The sequence below is a fragment of the Varroa jacobsoni genome, unplaced genomic scaffold, assembly GCF_002532875.2.
Source record: "Varroa jacobsoni isolate VJ856 unplaced genomic scaffold, vjacob_1.0 contig00279, whole genome shotgun sequence".
NCBI classification, from domain to species: domain Eukaryota; kingdom Metazoa; phylum Arthropoda; class Arachnida; order Mesostigmata; family Varroidae; genus Varroa; species Varroa jacobsoni.
Window position 1 is genome coordinate 14,749 of NW_019214438.1, and position 25,860 is coordinate 40,608.

General features: G+C 42.6%; 1 protein-coding gene across 3 annotated transcripts in view; it reads left to right on the top strand.

Moving 5' to 3' along the window:
• Nucleotides 1-25,623, top strand: part of LOC111271009 (uncharacterized) — a 33,916-nt gene extending 8,293 nt beyond the window's left edge. For all 3 annotated transcript variants that reach the window (XM_022851520.2, XM_022851523.2, XM_022851522.2), the window contains exons 2-13: nucleotides 2,521-2,812; nucleotides 3,044-3,176; nucleotides 6,546-6,995; nucleotides 10,861-11,030; nucleotides 11,827-11,966; nucleotides 13,377-13,620; nucleotides 15,443-15,826; nucleotides 17,104-17,365; nucleotides 17,978-18,080; nucleotides 18,765-18,845; nucleotides 20,391-20,695; nucleotides 22,856-25,623. In XM_022851520.2, coding sequence (XP_022707255.1) covers nucleotides 2,761-2,812; nucleotides 3,044-3,176; nucleotides 6,546-6,995; nucleotides 10,861-11,030; nucleotides 11,827-11,966; nucleotides 13,377-13,620; nucleotides 15,443-15,826; nucleotides 17,104-17,365; nucleotides 17,978-18,080; nucleotides 18,765-18,845; nucleotides 20,391-20,695; nucleotides 22,856-22,931 — 2,400 coding nt within the window. In that variant the 5' untranslated portion in view covers nucleotides 2,521-2,760 and the 3' untranslated portion in view covers nucleotides 22,932-25,623. The remainder of the gene's footprint in view (nucleotides 1-2,520; nucleotides 2,813-3,043; nucleotides 3,177-6,545; nucleotides 6,996-10,860; nucleotides 11,031-11,826; nucleotides 11,967-13,376; nucleotides 13,621-15,442; nucleotides 15,827-17,103; nucleotides 17,366-17,977; nucleotides 18,081-18,764; nucleotides 18,846-20,390; nucleotides 20,696-22,855) is intronic.
• The last annotated feature ends 237 nt before the right edge of the window (nucleotides 25,624-25,860 follow it).

The window sequence follows — 25,860 nt, forward strand, 5'->3', positions numbered from 1 at the left end:
GCCTGAACAACCCCGGAACAATTGCAATCTAGAACAATACGATACTGAACTATGTCGTTAAGTTTTTCGTTGAATCAGTATAATTCGTGCTTTATAATGTTTTCTATTTTCTTAGCCCACTCGTACCTATTCCACAGGATAGCACGTGTACACTAAGGTGGCAAATATCCTTGCAGTAGGGATTTTTTAATTAAATACTCTGTTTTATATATGACCCTATATTACGTATGTGTATATATATATATATATATATATATATATATATATAGTTTACGTCTTAAGAAATTTTCAAAAATGGTCAGAGTTTACAGACAAGGCTCTTTGATACGGATGGCCATAGAAGAGAAAAATAAAAATCAACTATTTAGCCTATTCTAGCAGCAGGAACAGTTTTTTGTTGCAAAACACGTCATATTTCCGATTATTGATGGCCTATCTGAATTATGCAGCATCACTTGAAAAGGTACGCTACTCAATTCGATGCAGTGTAGCCTTACAGATAATACCTCGTCTCTGATCCTATTTCATACGTTTCGCGCATCGCTTTTGTTAAGGATGCACTTGTTCCGTACGACACACTGCATCCTTTAAACCCATGAGCTTTAAACTTCTCTATATAGCAAGCTTTGAACTCACTTATCTAAGCTTGGACAGACACACGAGATGTATTACTGACCATGGTCTGCCCGTAACTGCTTTAGGTAATCATAACGGAAGTCTACGAGAGAAAACTTACCTGTACAAGCACAATTCTGTTTAACATACACTCTTCAATTAGACATTGTGTATGTATATATTTGAAATTGAGGCCACTGAACTCTGAGCAGCTCATCGATTCCATATAACTTGTTTAGGTCAGCATTTCCTTTTTCACGGCGTCGCTTTGTAATAGTGCAATGCTCGTTATCTCCTTTCTGAAAAACCTTTTTTTTCTTATGCCATTATCAGGCCCTAAGGGCAGTTTTAAACAGTTCGTACGCAACAAAATCTCCCCAACTTGTGTCAAGTAAATTTATCTATCCAAAACTCAAATCAACGACGATAGAGAACAACATTCTAGAACTGCAATTTGGCGCACTTTTAACGCTAACTATAATCATATAATAGTTATTCAGACTGTTACTGCTTTTCCCGGAATCCGTAAAGTTTTATCTGCGTACATGGATCAGGCCGACAGCCTTGTAGGAGCTTATTCACTAACGGCCTACCGTAACCACGAGTACATTTCAATGCGATACGAAACAACCAGCTATTAGAGGTCCCAACACTGATGGCTAGACAGAAGAATAAGATTCAGTGACATTTTTCTCAGAGCGATTACCACCGATCGTTCGCCAACGGATCACCATCTACCCTATTCAACGGGGTCGCATGATTAGTCAAAAGTATCGAGGCACAATTAACCCCCTGTAATCAGCACCTAAATAAGGCAAATGTATACTTATCCTAAAATTCCTTTGAGCTTTCTGCGAACGGCGGATAAATACACGCGGTTAAGCGGATCAGCAACTGCAAGACAAATCCAAAACATCTACAATCTAATAGAAATTGGACCTTGCCATTCTATATATATATATACCATCTATATCTTGTGTGAAAGTACGATAATATATCAGCGTGGCAGTTTTATATTCCGGTAAATGCACAAGTTTAAAACCGCGTACGGTCGTAGGGTAACGTTTTTGAGTTTGGATCGCCCAGGTCTGGCTATATTACCTAATAAAGTAATTCGTTAATGCCAAAAAAGTGTTTGTTTTATGCAGTCTTTCACTACGTAAACTAAGGAAACAACAGGTGAATCGATAGATACATCCTTTCGCATTCGACTCGGTCGCCAACCGACGTCTCAGCTAGACTCGTAGCTGAAGTTAGCCAGGCTGACGCGTTATAACATGCGCGGATTGATTTCTTTATCAGACCTATAGAGACCATCGATTGGATAAGGTGTTTTTGTGTACATATGTATCTTGAAAATAAGTACACTGGTGGTAGCTTCAGCCGAATTCGAGAAGAGCCAATGATGCCCTTCGTAGTGTCGCAGTTCTAGACCTATTCAAGCTGTTACAATAAGTACCTGCTTTTGCTTACAGCCAGAAGCAATTTCAGGTGTAATTTCCTTTTTCAGTTTCCAGAGGCGTACACAAATGGCGGAAATAGGGCATTTCACTTCTAGCAGATGTCTAGGGTGGGCTGTTAATAACTATAAACAATTACAGCAGATCTGAATATGAGTGTCAGCAATACGATACAATTGATTCTGCACTTTCGGAAATCCTTCTTGAAGAACGATTTACCCTTGTAATAGTACATTACACAAATCTCTCTATGATGCCTGTTGGCAATGTTTGGAAAAGCCGTGACCACGGTAGATAATACGAACGATTCAATACCATACTGAGCAAAGACAAATAGCAATAAAAAAAGAATAGGAAAATTAATTTGAATATCGCTCAACGTCATACTAAGTACCCAACAAGGAGAATTTGTTCTGATGTGCTTTTTTGCGACTGTGTATTTCAGAATTTCCTGCAGCGCGATCTGACCCCGCTGTAATCTTGGAGTAAGCCATTGAACATTATTGTCGAGACATAAGGATGGTGCCATACATCAATCCCCGCCGTTTTAAATCTGCCAGTACTGTACGACGTGCTGACTCTGGCGCGTATTGCTTAAAAGTGGGAATCCAACAGGATGCAAAGTTGAGCCGAATGCGGCCTCTAGGGGCGAAAGGATGGCCTCTTTAAGGGATCCGATGCTGATATGGGCAACATTTGGTCCTCGCAGTCTAACCAGAGCGCTCATCTTAATAATTGTAGGTACTACACTGCAGCTAAATAGAAATGAAGTGACGGCGCAGGCATAAATGAGAAAAAATCAGCACAGGCTTCAGGGGAATGAGACACACTGTAAGCTTTATGTGTGAATACTAAACCTGTTGAATGCCTAGGCAAAGTACCTGTACATTCAATAGCATCGCACATTTGAGCGTAACCAAAAAAATACACTTTTAGCGATAAATCGTTTATGACAAGTATCTTTTCAGTTAATGGCTCATTCGTCACGGACACAGGCGTAATGCTGGAGCGTGAACCAAGTGCCGAGCAACTCACTCAACTTCGTGAGGAGAACACCTGTCTAAAGAAGACTACGAATTATCAAGAAGACACAATTCGGCAGTAAGTATCATGGTAATAATAGTTACTAAGATTTAACTTGTCAGCAATTGTATCAGAATATATCCATTAAACGCTACATATAAACGACTGTGATATCTGTCGAACAGGTACAAATTAGGGAAATCGGCCTATTCTGACATGGCCCTCACCATTTGAGTTGGCCGGGCCACATGCTCCAGGCTAAACAGACCTAGGTGATTCTTTACAGCTTTAGCTTAAATGCATGGTCGTGCTTGGTTGTTTTGTGGAACGTGCTAATGGACGGACATAACTGCCATCGTAAATAGTAGATCTTTCCATTAATATATACCAAACCAATTGTCTCTCCTGTAAGCTCAAAAACGTAGTAACGTGTCTATCTATATATCGTAGCGCTACTGAAGCACTCCAGATCGCTTTGATTTGAAATTTAGGCATAGACTATCTGAATAGCAACAGTGAAAGCGATATATCTCGTAATTCCGTCTCATACTCGATCCTTGCAGGTGCTTCGTATTGAGCTTTTACTCTGGTGGGTCCTTGAGGCATTGCTGAACAGAGGTACCGAGGCCTATTATGAAAGGAACTGCTGATAATCAATTGAAACACCAGTCTTTCTTTGTTAGGACTCAGTTAGATTTATTTACTAGCAAACCTAAGTAACGGAGAGCATCACAGTCCTGTGTAGACACTCGTGAAATCATCATTATTATAAGGGACTGATTGTCGGATAAGAAGGCTAGAGGCGACAAAGTACATGTCCTGCTCTCTGTCTATACTATTTCAAACTAAGTATACGGTTTAGGTTTATGAGGACAAGCAAAAACAATGTTGAACCAATGAAACCAGCAAGCTACGCCGGTAATTGAAGCGCACGAAAACTAAGTTCAACGTCTAAAATGACATCAGCTTTAAAAACTCTTACGATAGGAAGAGTGAAGCTAATTAGAGTAAGGCCCGAAGATCTGCTGTATCATTCATGCATATATGAAGACTTTTTGAACACATTACGAAAATATTCATATATTTATTGTTACAACTGCTTAGATTTTGTTTTGGCAAGAATACACAACGTGAAGTAAGACTGTACTTCCTGATCACTTCATCACTCATAAGATGTGTCGAATACAAGGTCTTTTCAAATATTTGTTTGCAAAAAAATGACAGCTTCGAAGACTTCCACTACAGCGAAATCGTTTCGACTGGACAAAAACTTTGCGCAGTTATGCAGCCATACGGAAACATATCATGATTAAATGTATTCTTGCTTGAATAGTGTGTCCCCTTAAAGGTCAGCAAGTCGCGTTCTTAATATCCACGTAGGCGTGAAGCATCGTCAAGGGCATACTGTCAAAACAAAATCCTATTAGTCGGGATCACGACATAAAGTGAACCTCTTTGTAAAATCCCGTTGTACTCCTTTCTCCATATAACTACGAGTTTCGCTTTGTTAATTCTGTGGTCCTTTCGCTTTAATTTTCATTTTCTAACTATAGAGTTGAATTTAAATAATTTAAACTATAGCTTGGATTTAAATCGGTTCCTCCCCTTTCAATATGGGTCGTAGCCGGTGAGCTGCTTTGAGCTAAAAAGTGCAAGATGAAGTTACTTAGGATCGAAGGTCTGCGTATCGTATTAGTGGACAGGTACAGTTCCCTTCGGAGCTAGCGGGAAAATACGTTTGGTCGTTATATAGATAAGTATAAATTGGCCCTCGTGAGATTAATTATTCATCCTTTAGGATAAAGTAGGGGGATCACTTAGAATTATAATTGCAGCGCTAACAGCTGCGATCGTAATGATAAGAAATGTGGCGTATGTTTATAAACTGCATGTAATGAACAACAAACAATTCCATAACCAGCTATAAAGGAAATAGCTGCTCTAAACGTACGTAGTACCTGTCAGCAACCTACGGCTGTGACCTTCCTTGTAGAAGCTACGGGAAATTCAAACACGTCATATGAAAGGGGCTGTACAGGAAAAACGTAACTTTCTCCTATCGCGTGACCTTTTTATCGCGTTTACTAAAAAAAGAAGCGTCATTTTTTTTTGCTCTGCTGTTGGAAGGTTGTGCGACCTTTTCGAACTTCCGGTGACGCTTGAAGTTCTTAAGGTATCTTGCTATTGATGTCATACATAAAAAAATCTAATATCTAAACTCTCAATATGTATAACTTAATATCAATGAGGATCAATCTACCTGTAAGTATAAGTCCTATTAACGACTCCGTTCACTTGTTAACAAGACTATATTGAATGAGAACTGCAGTACACAAATCTAAGACCACATAAACAGCAGCTGAATTGTTATATATGCCATATTATACATGTGTGTGTGACACCATACGCAACATGGCTAGAGGTTATCGGGCGGTTGGGGCCCGCTGCTTAGCTTGACTCTGGCTATTACTGAAATAATCTAAGTTTCAAAGGGCACCTGAAGTGCAAGGAACGCGCGAGCCCAGCTTTGAAGCATTACGCCGTCTCACTGAGGGCAGCTTCTGCTAGCCTATTGTTTGCCTGCTCGTGGCCTGATACAATAGATTTAGATATGAAACGGAGCCGAGATCCGTCCCGCGCCCCTGGTATAAGGTACCGTCAATGTCTCGGCTATCTCTTTCGGTGTAGGTCGACATGTGTAGTCAACTCGTTGTTTGGCGTCGTGCGACTGGAACGGGCGGAGGGTTAGCAGGATGTCAGAAGGGACGAATACTTCTGGGTTTGTCTCGATCTGATTTGAGTGAATTCTGAGAATTATCAAGAGAAGCAGATGGTAGCTGGCTAAGCGTCAACTACGACTTGTTATACCAACTTCCATTAAGCTTGTCGCCCGCATGGCAAGTAACTTACAGTTTAAAAGTACACAGTAATAATGCGTAAGGTGCGCGAAGACGGCAGGGTTCTATAGCATCGATGCCAGTCGACATACAGACGTCATATCGATTGATTATGCCCGGGAACAACGAGATGTTGGTGGAAATTCTAAACGACGTCTGCTCAACAAGACAGAAGTAGCCTCTAATTAAATGGGTTGCAGATTACGCATTCGGCATTGTTTGGGCTATGGTACTATTGATACATAGCTGGACCAATAGGAAGTGATAACGCAGATCAACAACAAAAACAACCACAGCCAATTAATTACATTTCTGTAAAAATGCGGTGAAAACAAATCTCAATATGTGATAACGTGTTTCCTGCAATACTTCATCGGATATTAGTACAATGGATGTTATAAAGGGCCAGTAGGTTACGTACGTATATCGAGTTATCCAAAATTTCTTTTATAATGGTCTACACAATTTTACCCTATATTAAAAGGCAGCCAGTGATCTACATCATGTTTAATACATCTATACGTCCAATTTACTGTATTTACCTCTGCAGGTTGAAAACCAAGCTAGCCCGAGTTATTGCTCTGGCAAAGCGTACGGCATCATCTGATGTTCAGACCGTGAGCCAGCTTCGTTATCATGAGGATAGTTTACGTCAATTGCCAAACGGGACCCTAACACCGCAAGCAATTGGCGGCGGCGGCGGCGGTGGGCGCGAAAGAAAGATCGTCAGTGCAGCAGGAATTGGCGGTGGAACATCATCGGGCCCAACCAGTTTTCAGGTTGGAGGGGTAGCCCTTTCTGGGGCAGCACCGTTCGCTGGAGGAAACAACCCCCGACCTCAGAGTTCCCTCATTATAAGCCGGGCCCGCAGCGCGACACGCGGTCGTATGGGTGCCGCGAGTGCAACAGCTCGCTCGCGGAGTCGAACAGCTAATAATTCTGGCATTGATGGGGTCAGTTTGGGTCTGCTCGAGGAAGCTCACAACGAGATATGCGCCTTGTAAGTATCCTTGGTAAGCAGATGTTTGCTGACAGCGCAACCCATCTACCTGATCGACAATCTGTTCGAAGAGGGTAGCCGTGGGAAGCCCCGGCCGGTTGAAGTGACCGGAGACAGATACGCCTATACATAAAGATACATCCCTGTGTATATAAGACATATGTCTATGAATGGATGCACGGACACAATTGTCTAAAGATGTACGGGCGTGGAAAGTGGAGTATTGTTTTGTTTGGCTTTCTTTTTCTTTTGTCGTTATATTGGTATACATGAGATCCTATAATTAGCGTCCACAAGTTACGTACGTAGCACGGTAGTAGTTACGTGCGCAGTATGTCCCTTCTTATATGAGAGAGTTGAATAACATCAAAGGTTGGTGCAGTGTACAAAAGATTTATTGCGGTGATATAAAGTTGGTCCTTTCCTTTTAGATGTTCTATTATATCAGCTCTTTATTTAGGCGCCTGTACGACTCGATCATGACGGCAACTTAGGGAATAGAATATGACGATCGTTATATGAAAAGATAGTGGGACGTGTATGTACAACATGAAGAAAGATTTACTAGCGGTAGATATGTTTGTATTTAAAAGACAGCTGACATTCAACACGAGCTATCTTCGGCACCGATAAATTCCTGGGTTACCGTCTTCGCTAATATCGCAGTATTCTATATCAAGGTTAAGGTGCTTGATGCACCTTAGATTTATGTATTAAGTCCATAACAATTACGTGTCAACTGTATTAGTCTAAGTATTCGCGACATTAGCATACTATAAATACTACGACATTCATCACGCAGACAAAACTGAACAGTAAATGCAACACCAACCTTTCATCTTGTAGCATCATCTATCATCCCCTGTTGCCCTATCTGCGACAACGATGCCCCTAACGACAATGATCTAGTAAGAAGCCGTGTCCGTCACAGTATTAGTTTGCACGCCCATACTTCCCTCCTGCCGTTTCGTGCCCTTCTGTTCTCTAGTCAGTTAAACCGCCATATCGGATGCTATAAAGCGAAAGACAAAAGCAGCTTTATTTGTTCGAGGGGCTCACTAGTTTACCCAAGCTTAGCGGACGGCTTGGTATCGAACTCTACGTCAAACGAACTGCCCGAGCGTCAGCATCTATAAGTCGCTTCTGTTGCTTCTAAGCCCGATTTCCGGTTTTCGTCCGCACCGCCATTAGGACCTCTATTAAGCCAGCAGCTTGTTCCCCACACTCCAAGTTGTAACAGATTGCTAGACTACTCGTCTACTCTACTCCTCGGATATACAAACCGAGAAATACAGCCGTACGCCTACACCATCATTACTCCCTATTCTACCCCCTTCTCCTTGTCCTTTTTTATTCGAAAACGTAACGTGCAGCGTCTGCGGGCCTGTAGGCCTTCCGTTGCCGGCCAGCCGTTGGTTAATTGAAAGCCATGTCCCAGACTACCGTTAGTACAATCAACCACCAAGCAAGCCAAAAATAGTAGAATAGAGTAACTGATTAATCACATAGCCTGATTCATTGGATGTGCGCGCGCACTGTTCTCTAGCCAGCAGTCGTCAAAACCAACGTATGTGGCGCGGCATAAGGCTAACGCGGCGGAGCAAAAATCGACCGGTGTTTGAGGAGTAGCACCAGTCTGCTACTTGACTCTGAATTGAAGGTTGGCTTTTCCAAAGTCGCTATTGCAGTTTCCCGAGAGCCAAGTTAGAGCGCACCGCCTTAACATGTTTCAAGCAATCCCAGAGACCCCGAAAGCCAACTCGCCTAAAAAATTATGTGCTTTCCTTTTGTTATCATTGGTCGACGTCCTCGCCGACCGGTCTATCGGACCGTTTGAAGGTTTGCCGTGTAAGCTTTAGACTGGAGAAGACTGAGGGCCGGCGAGTTAGAGAGTACGTAAGTGAATGACGTGAAAGTAGTGCCCCCGTCCCCAGACTCGCGTATGAAACTCAAAAACCATCTTACAATTGAAAGCTGAGACCTGGTTAGTTGCCGCGAAGCGCCAACAAGATTTGATGTACACTACGACAACACGAAGGAATCAATTGACATCACAACCGGCGAAGGCAGTAGAGAGTAGGGATAAATACTATTGAAGGAGCAAAAGGAAAGCGTTGGGGCAAAGGCGAGATAGTGATACTATGGACTCTGAAGCCCTGCTATTGAAAAAAGCAAAGTACGTCTGTTGGGTTTGCCCAACTAATGTGAATCCTCTTATTTTTCTCGATAGTCTGCCACGATCAGGTGGCCTAACGGAGAATGAAGGCCAAGTACGACTAAACGCAATAAGTACGAATAGACTAAAAGTTATTGCCGAATAAGAAGACATAGTTAGTTGTTGTCAGGTGACTTTTAGTACTGTCTGTTGCTTGTCTATGGGTATGTTTCCGTTTGTGGGTAGCGCGAACCCAGGGGCCTTAATGGGGCAATAACCGGTAAGACTACGATGTTAAACATCCAAGTATAAGGTATTGTGGTTAGATCACAGAATAAATCGAGAGAAAAGGCCGACCCGTGGCTATAGACATGCATAATATAATGTCACGATGACCAAACACGCTTGGTAAAGTACGCAAACCATTAATATAGCGAAACTGGATTACTTGCCACTCTCGAACAGGCGGGAAATGGAACCGACAAAAACAGAAGGGATGCCTCACCATGCAATGTGGCTAATGTTTTGCCAATGGCATCGAGTGCACTTTGCTAACACAAACCATCGAAAAGTGTCGTGCCAAGAGATCTATAATAATATGGTTATACCAGACTTCGTTATTTGTTACTTGCGGCGCTAACGACTTATTAACGTCGCGCCGTAAAAACAGCTTATTCCACATACAGTGCAGACTGCACTTATTATACAAATGTCAGGCACCAAAGTAGCGCGATTTTGTAGTATAGGTTCGTATGTGCTTCTTTTGGGGTTGGGATGTTTGTATCTTGCGTTAATTTAAATAAACATAAATTACATCCTAAACTATATGCTGTTTTAGTACAATCGAATAAATATCAGTCCTTTTATTAGGACCCAAGCTCTTGTTCTCACTAAAATCCATTTACTTGCACCGCTTTTGGTGCTTTGTATTCTGTCTCATATAATTTAGTGCATAAAAAGGGCTCGTTAAAGGAAGGAAGGAAGACCTGGGCAGACTTATGCTCATAATAGCGTCCTCTTGTAATGCACTCTAATAACGTCCTGATCGCTATTCTTTGATTCTCTCAGAGTCATTGAGGTCTCTGCGTGTTTGTCTGTGCCTTACTAATCCTCTTGAGATAACCAATCCTTTTGTCTTCTATTAACTCACCGCCTTCAATGTCCCTATTGCCAACATTTTTGACTTTGATCGGACCGAACGTGCACACCAGTCGAGGTAGTTTTCTGGAACTTGATAAAGAGCTGCCCAGGCGAAAATGAGTGGCAGGTATGACCAGTCATCGTGAACGACAGCAGTATCCATGTGTTGGTGCTTGCCGTATCAGCGCCTCTATCGTTCTTGTGTCGAAAGATTCCAAATAAGTTGGGCAAATAAACCTGACGTTAGTCTTAACATATGAGGTCTCGTACCTCAGGCGTGAAAAACCACAAATTTCGGTTACCTGTCACATCTACAGGCATTAGACGTTTAATTTTTTTTACAAACACACACACACACATATATATATATATATATATATACTGTAGACGTGTACTATTTACTATAGACATGCCTTCACCTAAAGTCATGTGAAAGCGTTAGAAGCACTATAGACAACCATTTATAATAAAATTAGAAACGTCACTTTGACTAGCTAAGAAATGCCGTTTAGGCTGAAAATATAAGAAATATTTATCAGTGAGTATGCATATTTACCGCTGTCGATTCAGGAAAGCGGAGGTCAAACGGCGTGAAGAAGAAGTTCGCGAATGGGAGACAGTTGCCCAAAAGTTAAACTGTGAACTCAGTTCAGAGCGAAAACTACGCTCGGAAGCAGAGCAAGAAGTTTCAAGGACCCGAGTTGGTCTCGTCAAAGCGCACAAGGAGATACAAATCAAAGGTATTTCTTTTACCCATTATTTTTGGGCAAAAACTATTCAACTTATAAATCACATCTAAGATGGCCGTGTCTTTTGTCGCCTCGGAGCCGTCTACGTAAATACAAATAGTCTAATCCCCTGATCTATTGGATGAGGAAGGTCCTGTTATGAACAATGCTCTCGTATGAACAACAAGCGACGCAAATTTTTTTTCCGTGTTATCAATTTATAAGCGAGAGGTAATTTCGTATATTAAAATCTTGCCAATCATATTATAGTGACATATATATAACACGCCAATTAACCGGTGTGAGAAATTGTTATACATTTAGTATTCTTAGCTTAAATTTAGCATTTTTAGAGACGAGGGTTGTCGCAAACCTGCGCTAGTGCGTGAAAGAGACACTGGATACAGGGATACAATCTGCGCTTACGGCAATTACGTTTTCGGTGTATTCTGAATGTGTCCTACCATATACGCTTGCTAAACCTTACTGGGAGGTAAAATGTTTTGAGAGGCGCTGAATCACTATTGGGACGAGATCCGACAAAAATTAACAAATCGTGTACTTGAAAAATTGCATCAACGATTCATTTTTCCTCAACTGCGCCATATAAAGGGACAAGCGAAATTCGATTTAACAATATGCGGAGCCATCATACGAGCACAACCCAATTACTTCTTTCTACCACAGACTGTGTGGTAGCTTTGGCTAGAGTTGGGGTACTTTCGGTACTCGACACTTACATCCTTCTATATTTTTTTTCTTTTATTTTAATATAAGAAGGATTTTTTTATTATTTTTTAATGCTCAGAAACCCAGGTTGAGGCTCTTGAGGCTGAGATGGAAGCCTGCCGGCTGACTCGTGAGAAGGTTGACACGCAGAACGCCAAACTGCTTGAGCTCGAGCAAGCCATGGCCAAGAAAGAAAGCCAAGAGTCGTTACTGCAGGAGGTTTGTACTTACATACGTTTTGTAGCCATGGATCCTATGACTCATTTCGTCACGAACAAATAACTGAGGCATTTCGTTAGAATACATCCAGTTAATCATTTTGCATCCAATTTAGGCATTTTCTGTATATCCCTTTGAATTCTCGTGTTTCCAAAGCATGACCTCAAAATAGTATACAGGGTACACTTGCTTGTTAAACGCAATAGTTTATGCTTAAGTGCTGCATATTTACTTTGTTTTCATTACGATGTGCGTATAAAGGCCACGTCATTCATGGGTAGCTCTGACCATACAAAGCTAGGCCAACAACGCTTCACTAGGTTTGATTACCTAACAGGCCGCGGGGTAACTCGTACTACCTTAGCGTTTGATGTATCCGCAACGATATTACTCATATACATAATGCATGTATAGCAAAACAACTAGAAGGCTACCTCTTGTCCAGCGGGCGGGTCCGATAGATGGAACAGATCCGAACGTTAACGTCGATTCGTGTGCGATGGTGTGCGTGAACCATGGGATGCTTGATAGATAGCCGATTATATTTGCTATGGCGCTAAGTGGCGAAAAAGGTATATCCTTATAGGACAAACAAGAATGGCCAGATTTTACCAGCTGGACGCCCGTACGGGCACGCATGCCTACAGAACGGTCTGTTCGATGTCGATAATGTGTACACTTATAAACAGTAGTTTAGGGGACGTTTACGGGAGTTTACGGGAACGGGAGTTTGATTTTACGGCTGAAATAAGTTTGCCTCAAATTAAGGATTCGAATTAGTTGTTTACCTTTAATTAGATCATATAAATGTATGAAAAAAGCTTTTCGTTATCGAATTCAATACCATTTTATAAATAACAATTTACTTTAGTTTTTAGGTTCGTTAATACAAAGTATATGTGGAATAGGTTAGACTCGTTGACAATACGCCCAGTTCTCTGCCTCTAAAGTACCAATAATTATATAGTCATAATAATAATAACGTGCTCATTTTATTTAAAATTACCCGATACATTGCGCTAATACGCAGCATGGCATTTTAATAATATGTTTATAGCGTTAACGGGAAAACGCGTTACAATACAATCTCTGAGCTCAAATTTGCATTGGCAATTAACGCACACGACCCAGTTTGTCGATGTATGTTTTCCTCTGGCGCACGCCCCATAGCACGGCAATCGGTTGCAAAGTCTGTTCCGTTCCCCAAGGCCGAAAGCCACTCCTAGAGAATCTTATGGTTATCGTTTGTACAGCCATAAAACGGAAGGGCTACACGAATACACGCATGGTTACAGAAAGAGGGGGAAAACTCGTTGCCTATATACCCATATTTTGGGCCGTCACACGCGGCGGTTATTATAACAACTACTGTCAGCGTTATTCTGCTTTCGTTTATTTTGATTACGTTAGTTGCAGCAACGAATCGGTGAGCTCGAACGTGAACGTGACATCGTTGAAGATTCAAATCGAAAACTTGTTCGACAAAGTGAAGAGCTCAAGGAGCGCATGGCCGCACAGGAACAACGGTCATCTACAGCGGGCGAAGGACTGGCAACTGGCGATTCAGCGACACACGACTCCATCGTGCACGCATCAACCGATGAGGACCTGGGCGGAAGCGCTCTTCTGCAAGATATGCTGCTGCAGTTGCAGGGTAGGTCACGGAGGACACACAGGTTAACTCGCGGGCCATAGGTTGCCTGGCTTGTTGGCTTAGGGATGGTAATGCAGGAAAAGCGAGTCCTCGGAAAATTGCTTTTGGTAGTATAGTTCGAAGTGCTAGTTATATTATAGTTCTGCTCATACTAAGAATAACGAGATATGGAGGGTACATACCAAGGGAGTGCGGGAAAAACACAAAGAAGAATAGACGAATCTTGCGGCATTTATTGGCCTATTCTGCTAAAATCCAGCTATTCGGATCGACAGTAACGAAATAGCAAGATAGTTGTCAATCCCCCGAAGGTGAGTTGGAAAGACCTACAGGAAAATGTATATAAAATAGAACCGTTGGAAGAAGTAAGAGGTGAACTAGCTGATCTTTAGAAGAGGTCCTGGATGCAGGTAATGCGGAACACAGAACGGGAAGAGGCGTGGGTAGGTAGTACTCTTACCCAGCGAGGAAACTGGGCGAGCCACCGAACGACCACGTTTACCAAGGCTGAGCTCAAACCGTACCACCGTTCGTTGTTGGGTGCTTACGTATTTGCCCAACTAAGCCTAGCTATTGTCTAGACTAAATAACACCCCCTAAAGGAAAAAAGGACACGACGAATGGAGGTCGGAAAAAGGCCACCTCGTAGACTGCCGGTAAGCGGATATAAGCATACAGAGACAGCACAAACGTTGCATTGCTTAGCTGCATCCGTTAGCTAGGCTTCTACCTAGTTGTCCTGTAAGAGAGGAGCGAACGCACGCTACCGCGTCTGCAGCCGACTGCCTCGCAGGCAACGGACGATCTTGTCAGCAAATCGCACGGCACACGCGATGTCTGCCGAATCGAAGTACCGGCAACTAAAACGAAAGGACGATATAGGCACCAGATCGACAACTATGTTAGCGATTAGGAAAGCCTGGGAAAATCTGCAGATGCCTCCCTTGGTGGCTTTCTGGTTAGAATTTAGATACAGTTAGACAACTGGAGACTTCTTATAGACCAACGCTTTAACGATGTGTTCCTAGGATACGTAGCAGTAGTAGAAACTGTTCTGGGTTGGTAGATAGTCGGCGATGTTGCTTTCCCCCTTTTCACTTGTTCTGCAAAGAGTACACAGCGAGACAGTGGATTACCCCGATAATCTACGTTGAAGAATTGAATCCGCTTTCGGTTCCTGCCAAAAGACGCTACGCCTAAACAGGAATGACGTAACAAAACAACAAGCAGTGAACTATGGTGTTATATAGAGAGCGGCTATTTCCACTTCGCCTTGTTATGGTGACCGGTGCATCATGCTGGAATTAATAGAACCGAACATGCTTGTTTGATGTATTATAGTGTTCCATTTCGTAGCCGAAAATCATTGTGCAAACGAGTCCAATAAGCGAAGTGCGGGTAAGCCGATAAACGTAGCCTTCCAGGTTGAAAGATATGATAGCCACGTATATATGGTGCATTGTATGAAAAACGAGGACATCGCTCTAAAATAGGTTTAGCAATCATTAGAGATTTTTTCTGATACCAACTCACCAGAAAAAACAAGAACATGTACTAACTATTATCTTAACGTGTGCCCGAATTATCAAGAAATAAATAAGGTAAAACGGTAGGTAGGTCGTCTCCCATAACTCGCAAGTTAGTTGCTTCTAAACTAAAAAAAATAATACCTACAACAATCACAAATCGTAAGTATCCTTGTAATATTATTATAAAACGATGTTGCATTATGCGAATGTTCGTATTTGCTTTTTCATTTTTACTTGTATTTATTTTTACCTATTTATATTCGGTCAACTACATGTAATTTGTCTGTGAGCAGATAAATTTGAAAATCTTGAGCGGCATATCGAAAAGGTGGTCGAAGATGCCCGGAGAAGTCGGTCAAAATCGTCGAAAAGGCATAGCAAGGAATCTAGCAGAGAATCCCAAGCAAACGGATCAACAGGTAGAAACCTTGATAGGGAACGGCGTCGGGAACGCCCGAGTGGACTGAAAGCAAAGTCCGACGGCGTACGAACGGTCAGAGATCAGAAAGACGGATTCAGGAGCAATTCCGATCCGCGAAACACATATGAGCTAAATGGCATTTACAGTACAGACAACCCCCGTCCGACTATGCAAGCTGATAATTTGAGACATCAGCAGCGCCACCATTATCAAGAACCTAAGCAAAGGCTTCCATCCGGATCAGCTTTGTCAAACGGTAAATCTAAAACCTCCTCACAATAGTAGCTTCGCTGAATTAGTCCATTAGATCTTCCGTTGATCCTTATATATCTTAATAGATTATGACAAAATCGAAAAAAGGCTTAAGAATAAACTTCGTTTAACGTCTTATTTCCTATTACGTGATCAAAACTTAGCCGACAGTGATAGAAGTGAAACTAAATACCTTAAGTCAGTAAAGCAATTAAGGACATCTCGATTTAGTAATCAAAAAGCAACTTTCGAAGCGTCTATATAACAATACGTCCGTACGTTACGGATGCTTCAATACTTGCTCTTCTACTGTATAACGTTTTCTTACTGAAGTGATGGGTTTCATGTCTAGGTGCTATAAAAACCAGGCCCCGTAAGTGTGATCCTCGTCCCACAATATGACACATCTAGTACAGGAACAATGTGATGCCGCGTGCAAACATTTCGAGCGGCACAATCAACAGAAAGCACAACGATAGAGCAAAAACGCTTTTAGTTTAATCGGTAACCATTTGTCGCCGCGGATGGTTTAGTTAGTTAAGAGACGTACCCATGGTTCAGCCCTGTGCAGCAACGTCGATATGCTATAAGTTAGAGCAAGAAGCCCCTTCGGTGGGGACTTTCCGATAGCTTGGGACGAGCCTGAAGTAGCTTGTTTTTTTCACACTAGCGTGGCCTGTGCTTTACCCAAAAAGGCAGAGTTAGCGAGTAGATGCTGACGTAACACGTGATAGGGTTCTTCCACGAGTCGACGGCGCCTTATATACAAATTATGTTCGTTGTCCTCTCTTCCACCACTAGTACATAATCTTGTGTCTTACCTAAGCCCATACCTTGTCCACTACATTTTTGTCTTTGGCCTAAATTACGTTTGTTTAAATCGCTGATCGTTGCTCACAACCACATTAAGTTTATGTTAAATATATCCATGTCTGATTATGCACTTAGGCATACCAGAGAGAAGGGATACTTAGGCTTACAAGAGGATACCATTCAGTGCATTTTTATTAGTTAATTTGCCAGCGGCGCAATGCTCGCAAGCGCGTAAAATTTTTATTAATTAAAAAGCGGATTGAAAAGGTCGTTGTTAATACTCTAAATATGTTTCTATTTGCTTGAATGTAACTGTTCGCTCATTTCAAGAAGTCGACTTCGACACGCCCTATCGCCAGAGTTTGGTTTAGGGTTTTTTTTTTTATCGATTAAACGAAAAACTTTTCTATTACTTATTATGGTCATTGGAAGATGAATAAATCCTACGTGCATATATTTATTATTAAGGCTCGAGTGTGCCCTTGCCCAAACCTCGACGGCGATTATTAATCCAACAACAACAACAGAGTTCCGTTGAGGAGTCAACGAGTTCCTTGCGCGAGGGTCCTGACAACATGGACCATCAGGACAATAGCATGTTAGGCAATGCAGGCTTGAATCACGATGACAGCGACAGCGGCAGTAGCCGGCTGCATCCACGTCGAGCTGGTACGGCCGTCGGCTATCAGAGGGCAGCACTCGTCAAAAACGAGGCGACACAAACCAGTCGGTGAGTACTGGCAATAACCTTGCTCAGCTCAGACTCCAAATCTTCGCCTAATAGCTGCCAACACTCGGGGGTGAACTAAGTGTCAATTAAGTGGCTTCCTTTATTTGCATGCGGTATATTGTGCAACTGTTGTTACTACAAGATAAATGATTCTGTTATATATGAGTTATCCAGATATATCTATCGTAATCATTAGGTAGTAGATAATATGAAGCATTTAGGTAAGTTGTACTAGACAAAATAGCATTTCTATGCAACACTCAAACGAAACGAAGAGATTAGATAGAGATTATTTCCATGCATATTCAATAGGCTCAGATCGGTTACTTACCGCAGTAAATAACTCTGAGTGTACGAACGAGAAGAGCTAACGAGCTCTATTACTCTAATTATTTTTATATTTAGACGACAAAATGAACGATGTGATATGGCCATTCAGAACTGTGTCATGATATGTTTAAAAATACAATGAACATAACTAAAATGGCCAATATAAGTAACGTTACGCAGTTTTCCATTGAGTATATCCTATCAGTGGTTGTTTTTCGTCTACTTTTTCCTTCTCATCCCTTCTGTTCTTTTATCTCCGTCACCCCTTATCAACAACCGCAGATCATCCGAGCAGCAGAGTTCGTTCGTGTCGCCCTCCGGCCCCTTTAGCGCACTACATCATCATGGTCCCTCAAGATTAAAGCAGACGACAAAAATCCTATCGGTGAGTTGCCGTTCTTAATCCAATTTAAACCTGCTTTTTCAGGCGACAATCTCGATCCCTTGCTTCCTACTGTCCTCTAGCTATTCGCGTTGCTTATACGCTGAATGAAAGCAGTCGGTTGGCGGGTCGCTGTTTACCTCCAATAACGCCGATCCGAACTTTTATGACGCCCTCGTATACCGGGATTCGAGGGGTTGTGACGCCCGAACAGGAACTAAGGCGGCATTTGAAGAACAACTTGCACAGCCACTCGAGACGGTGTCATCCTCCATCATTACGACTTTCCTCGACGCGTTTTCCGGCGAGGCATTTTAAAATAGTTTCACTCATAGACGCACTATATCTGGCAGGCGGGTTGCAGCATTTTCGTATGCGTCAGGAAGCCCCTTTTGTCCCTCCGAGTGGGGTGACGACGGCGAGGCAACCCCTACCGGCTAACTTTGCCATTATGATATACCGTCCCGTCTGATGAAGTGGTAGAAGCAGGCCTGCTAGGACAAGTTGTGTGGTCAATACTTTTGCTTTAATATTCTAAATCCCTAGGCTGCCAACGAGTTTACTGCTTAGTTTTCACCTTTCTTGCGTTCTTGTTGTTGTTCCTGTTTGTCCGGTATTATCGATGCTGCACCCCAATGTCTTCTGTATGTCACGATGGGTTCGACTTCGTGCTTTCAACTCGAACAGAGTGACGATAGCGTGAGTGAGATGACGGAGCTATCGTTAGCGGATAGCTCTGCACCGCACTTCGAGATACATATTGACAAGGTAGGCTTATTTTATTTAATGTTGGTTATTGTAGAAGAGATGCATTTGGTGGTGATCATACCACGTTGCTGTCCAAATATGGGCGCCTTAATACGAAAAAAGGTCCCCACGATACAGATCGGCTGTAGTGAAACCTTATAGAAGCGACATTAAAATGAAAAGTGAAGTTTCGTTTATGGATGCGGTTGTTTATAGGCAACACACACTACTATACTTACAGAGAAACAAATCGTATGTACTTCTGGTTTTGTATTCAAAGTTTTACTGGGTAGCTGCTGGGAGCATGCTGTTAATTAAATTTTTCATAAAATAAATAATAATTGTAGTATTAACAAAAGCCATTGGCACGATTTTGTGTTGGCGCTGTTTGCCACTTGACTCTAATGCATTGACGAAAAAGCCGTTTGCTTATAGCCATCTCAACCGGCCACAGTCTGGTACGCGTATTTCAAGCTGAAACATTTTAAGGACGGATTGCCCATACGTAGGTAATTTAAATTATAATGCCATATTAAAATTAATTGAAAAGAAAAATATATTTTCAAGTTAAATATTGACACCCCGTAGCCATATGCCAATCAGTCCATTACATACAAGCTACGTCTTCATACTTAGTATAATAATGACTATGGCTTCGTCAATGCAATCCTTCCTATTATACAAATTCCAAAATATACTTCCCCATCTTATATTTCAAGCACAGTACATCAGAACTTTTTGTGGCAGATCACCTCTGCTAGGTAGCTGGCAAACCCCAAAAGCTCTCTCTTGTCTATCTCAGCACCTTTATATTACTTGTAAACCGTTCAATCTTTCAAATACGAGCCAAGCCGGGCGAGAAGAGAGGGTAGACGTGGGAAATAGACGGGGGTAGGCGATCCAAAAATAAATTGTATCACATTGCCTGGCTCGCATCACCCACTAACGCGTAAAACAAGGAAGCCCTTAGCGAATTTATTCGACGGCAGCTCTAGGTCTCATCTTAACCGTCAGCGAATCGGTTGCCGACCCACAGTGGTTTTATCGCGAGTGACCGGATACTCGCGGGCACTAGATGCCCCCTCAAAACAGCTGAAAGATCTGTTGTATATATTTGAATAGTCAATATATGTTACACAGGTTTTGTCAGTAAACAATTGCAGCAGGCTATAAGTAGAAGCACAAAGGTTCGGGGCGATAGGAATACTAACTGGGCAAACGCGGGACAGTGCGTGATAAGCGTATGCCCTCGCCCCCTGGTTGCGCTAAATAGAGTGCAACCCAAAAGGGTTATCCAAAAGGGGTTGTGTGCCTGTCCCTCGACATTTTTGGATTGAGCTTCTGGATTAGGGGGTAAGAGATCATAGTATTTGGGGCGTGACGCAACGCATTATTGTTTATCGAAATACAAACAGACAAAAGTCATCTGAGCTACCAATCAACGATAGTGCGTTGGCAGATGAGCGCAAACTATGACGATTATATTTAATAACACGGAAAGGGGTTTTGTTACAAGTAGTAGTTTCGTATGTTAGGGTTCACAGAAATATATGCTCTCTATTACAGGCTCACTTCTCGGTCGCCGAAGGAATTTCTTTGCTGGCCTTGGCCAAGCGAAACGTGGTCGTCACATGGGAGCTGGCCGATTTTGAAGTTCAATCAACACCAGTCGGGCATCTGTGTAAAGAGAATGAAGAGTTCGTGTTCAACTGTACGGCGCGGTACATCTTGGAAGAAGAGCGACAGTTAGCTGGAGCCAATCTTCATTTACAGGTAGTCACCGCCGATGGAGAGGTGCTTGGCGAGTGCGTCATCGACGTTAACGAACTTCAGCAGGTGCTGCGAGAACCTAGAAAGAAGCGCGCGCACAGGTAACTATATCACTACTGTGGTTATAACTCGCTGCTGTAGTTATAACTGTCATCGCTAGTATCATTTGAAGACGTTTACTATTTTGAACGGCAGATCGCATACCTCGCAAACTAAGCGCGAGCACCTGAAAAACCTATCATAGACAGCTTTTTGGATGGGTGAAGTTTGGAGATATATTTTTGGAAAAACAAAAAAGAAGCAATGAGAACCCGTACGAACGCGCTACATAGAAAATGCATAACTTTATGCATGAACCACAAGCGATATTGTAACTTGACCAAGATGACTTTTTCCTACTAAAAAGATATTTTTCATTTTAGAATAAGAATATTAGAATAGCTTAGCGTATTAGCCTTTATTTGAAATCCGTCTAAATCGTTGCTTTAGCGGGTGCCACCATCGCTACTGTCGCTGCATCATCAGCCTTTATGGATTCCTATCAATTACGTTATTTCTGATTTGTTATTAAATTTCACGTTATTTCGATGCGAAGCAGCGGGTGATTGTCAGCCGCTCTTTTACCATTGCCGTTAGAGTTATCCTTATCCTTGAAACTGCAGGAGGTATTGGAAATGAACCCTGCGAGCATTAAGATCTGCCGCTAAGCCTGAACTACCTTTCTATAGCATCCTGACGTACTGTGGCACTCTTGACACCGATGCTTGCTCCGACTAAAATTCGAATACGAGCAGATGGGCGAAGAACGAGATCCGGTGCATTATTTGTCTTCGTACGCCGAGCAAAATGCAAGGCTATATACGGTTATTGAAACCGGGGCCGAGTCGACTAACGTTACCATTGTGGCCGCTGTCACCCTGGGATTCAAGTCGTACGAGGCACTTAGACCTTAAGTGCATAGGTTAAAGAACGTTGTGTATTGGGTGTCCGCCGTACGAAAAGTGAAGCGCAACACTAGTGCAATCGCGCGTAAACGTTATTACGATACCCTAAAGAACAGAAGCTGACTGCAAACGAGGAACAAGGCGAAGGATATACAGAAAACCACTAATCGGGTCGGCAACCTGATAAAATATCTTGTTGAGCTGGCGACAGAAAGCAGTAGCGGTGTCAGTGCCTCGAGCTCCAAAGAATGCAGCCGACCCGAATTCTGCTAAAGAATTCCGTCTCTCTCGGAACCTTTAACCCATTTGTGCACTAGTGATGGTGACATTGTTGCCAGGCAGAGCTGCGTCTAAGAGAGTTTTTGCTGTTACTGGTAAAATTTCATCTTTAGCTGAAACAATGTAGGTATCGCTGCAATTTCACCTTAGTGGCCAGCATTGCCATTGCTCTGGTCAGTTATGTATCCATCGCTCTAAGCCAGTGAGTGCTGCGTTCTCACACACAGATACACCGCAACGTATCTTTATTGTTGTAAATGACATCGATTTCCTATACTGGAAGAGCGCGGGAGCAAGGACGGGCTTGTAGGAAGAGACTACGCCCTCTTGATAAAGAAAGAAGGGCTCTATCGAAGAAAAAGGCCGATGTGTGCAGACGTGGGACTGATGGAAAGGTACAGTAAGTAGTACGCATGCGAGATCTGCTTATGGGATTCCCGGTCTCGACCTCAGCTTCCTGTGAAGAGAAACATAAAATTAACAAGGTAGAGCCGTAACCACACCGCAAGTCACACGAAAAAGTTAACATATTTATTGAGTCAAAACGGGAACTATGAACTTTAGGGGGCATCGCTGTAAAGAAGGAAAAGGTGGCAATATCTATCACCTTCTAAAGAATAGGGAAGAATCTCCACCACGCAACCACCTTACATATGGCATAATAGTGATTTGCCTATGTTTGCCTTATGGTTTCGACGACAATCTACACATAGAGTAGGTTGAGTATTTTTCAGAAATAAGGGCAACCGCGCAAAGGATGAAACGGGAACAGGATGTGAAAAGAGAACGGGTAAAATAAAGTAGATGTTCGACCTGGGTCAAAGGCGTGGAAGAGAAAATTGTATTGAGATATACAGCACGCTATGGCACATAGTCAATGCGTAATGGTAATGTGACGTTCTGTACTATGAAAGGCGAGCCAAGCAGTGGGTAGAGGAAATAACGTAATAAATAGATTGTTTCTTCACACTTCAGAGAAACTTCTCCTTCTATTTTTATCCTTCTTATTGACGTTACTTTGATGGTTTCTTTTTGCAGCGCTAATTTAGGACGGGACAGAGTAGTCGTCGGCACCTTAGAGCTGTGGCTACGATACATTCCAAGACCAGACTAGGACCAGGCAGATGTCGTTGCAGTCAAAAGTCGAAGCGGCTCGAGGGATCTACGCCGATTTACGACGACGCCACAGTAGGATTGAAAGTGGACGCAACGGCATGACATATTAGGACATATAGTTGCGTAGCGAGCTGGCTTAGCCCACTAGCGTTGCTCGTGTGGCTTCAGCAACGAGCTTTCGTCACATATTACCCTTTTGTCTGCTCTAGACCAGCCGCTGTGCAAAGCGAATCAAAGCGACGGGCAGAAATGAAGCGTTATGCTTGGTCTCCAACTTGGACGGTCGGATAGACAGGAAACCAGAGAGAAGCCTGCACCAACCAACGTTCTTTAAACAATGGTACCGCGCTATAGACTACGAAGCGAGCAGGCGCCAATACACCTGCTACCACTTTTGTGTGTGGTCAGAAAAGCAGCACGCTCGAGCAGCCGAGCCCGCCGGGCAAGGATCACGTCAGGCATAATAGAACCAGCGGGAGATATCAAACAATGACGTCGGTTGAAATGGGTGCCGAATCACCACGTTGGGTATGACAGTTACAACAATGGTAACAGCAGTAGCTGGAGTATAATAGGAAGAGTGGATTATAAAATCGAGAACTCTAATACCAAAGTTTTACAGTGTACAGCAGGCCTCAGCTTCAGGCGAGAACAGCTGCGGAGAGAGAGCTGGTTGGCTTGTTGACGTCTGCGAGTTCCTAGTAGAGAAAAATTTTTTTGAGTTCTTTTAGGTCTCCGAGGCTACCATCGGTCATAGCCCTGCCGCTATACGGGGGACGTCGATTCTGTGAAAGTTGACTCGAAGCGCTTTGATTAAGACCAGTACGTTAACGACGAAGGCGACGGCAATACAGTCACAACCACGGCGTCTATCGCATGAGATCTTTTCCGCCCAACTGCATTTTCTGCGGATCAGATCTGGCCAACGATGGTGAGGGGTATGCCTCCTGCAGTTAACATGGGGCTATTTAGATTTGCTTTTGGATTAGAGTGAGTAGTATCAACAACGTATCGATCGTAATAACGTAGTATTGCTTGGTGCGGATGCAAGTATTGCTGCGAAATATAACCAGCGGCGACCAGTCATGCCGTGCTTACGATGGACATCAAACTCTAGCCTACTGTGAGCAGGAAATTTCGTACAACTATCACGAGCATAACGAAAATATAAGCACAGCGAAAAAAACGAGGAATTTCAGTTGCCCCAAGTCCCTATCTTCATTTCTCACTTGGGCAACCAGAATGATACATTAAATATAGATATGTAACGTCGATAAAGATGATGGTAGTAGATATTCCCTTTTCACATCTTTTTTTCTTTAGCGGTTGCATGTCATGTTAGAAAAGCACCAAGCAAGCAATGTGTCGCCGCTGACCATGTTGAGATTAGCCTTATTCGCCCTTTCATTCATCGGATGCAAAACATTCTATACACGTATATATACATATACCCGCTTCGAACCTCTCTTCCTGCTCCTTTTTCCCATCAAAGGCTGTCCTAGGCCAAGCAATGCTGCCAGCAACGCTGTAATATTTTGGCAAGCATTGGATGAGTGCCGAATGGCGACGAAATCCCAAATAGCAAGCCTCCGAGTAAGGTACAACTGTAAGGTAAACGAAATAAAGGCAAAGTTCCTGGAAACGAAGGCGCCAAGAATCGGCAAATATTGTAGGAGCTGGCAAGAACTGCAATGTGCCAGTGCAAGCCGGTGTTAAGAAATCATGGAACGTTGACAGCCTCCGGTCGGATAGGGAGTAGTTGTGTGTCAGTAAAAGGGGTAACGTACTGACGGGATTGTGAGCCTATGTGCGTGTGTCCTGTAGCTGTCACGAAGTTGGCTGTATCTCTAGGGCCAGGAACAGCGGGCCTAAACAATCGTTCTTAGGCCAGACAAAACTGTATTTGTCGTGCAATTCCTAAACACCAGAAGTACCAGGCAGCTTGAGAGAGATTTATAAATGAAAAGTGCGTACATTTGTCGGACTTGTATTGTTGTTAGCTATACTATTGTTCATAACCACTAAGTGTTCTCTTTTACAGAGGACGAGATGCTGTGCACGATAAAAATTGATTCTATGAAAATAAATTGACGTCTGGTATATATAATAAGAATTAGACGTTTCGTATGGGACCAAATAAGGAGTATATGTGAAAAAGACGTTCGTATTTGTAGACATCACGCACACCCTAAATATAAACTTGGTAGGATGTGACAGTGTGTATGATAACGGGTGGACGATTCTTTTTTACGTATACAACTGGTCGTAATGACTATCACTTATGTACGGTAGTGCGACAGCTGCCGGCTCCTGAGAAAGGAAGAGACAAATATAAAGTGGTATAATAATTAATCATCAGCTGGTAATGTACGTAGTATGGATATACACATAGTATATACGTGAATATACATATACCAACAAAGGTATACACACATACACATGACCAATACGACACACAGACTTCGATTGCACACAGCTGAAGGAAATACAATAAGAGAGCCAGTCGAATATTACACGAATAAACATAGACATGTTTAAATACGTCTTCTACCTCTGGCGATGGTACAAGCGCGACCATATCGTACGCGTACACATATTGTGCGACCGTGAGCCCGCCGCGTCTTCCACATGCTCCGCCCAATGTACATACGATTACCAGCAGGTGCAATAAACGTGTAAATTATTACGAACTCACGTATTTTGTGTTGGGGATATGATCTGCATATGCGTCTGGCCCTATAGCCCCAGCTTGGAATATGTCTTATTTTGGGGTATCTTATTGTCGTAGGTATTTTTTGTACCTTTGTACAGTACATATATATATGCGGGTCGCGTGAACAGGCTTATGTACAGGGTTCATTTTACAGAAAGTTGACTTGGTAATGTGGGAGTCTCTATTTTATATATGTAGAATAGATTTACGTAAC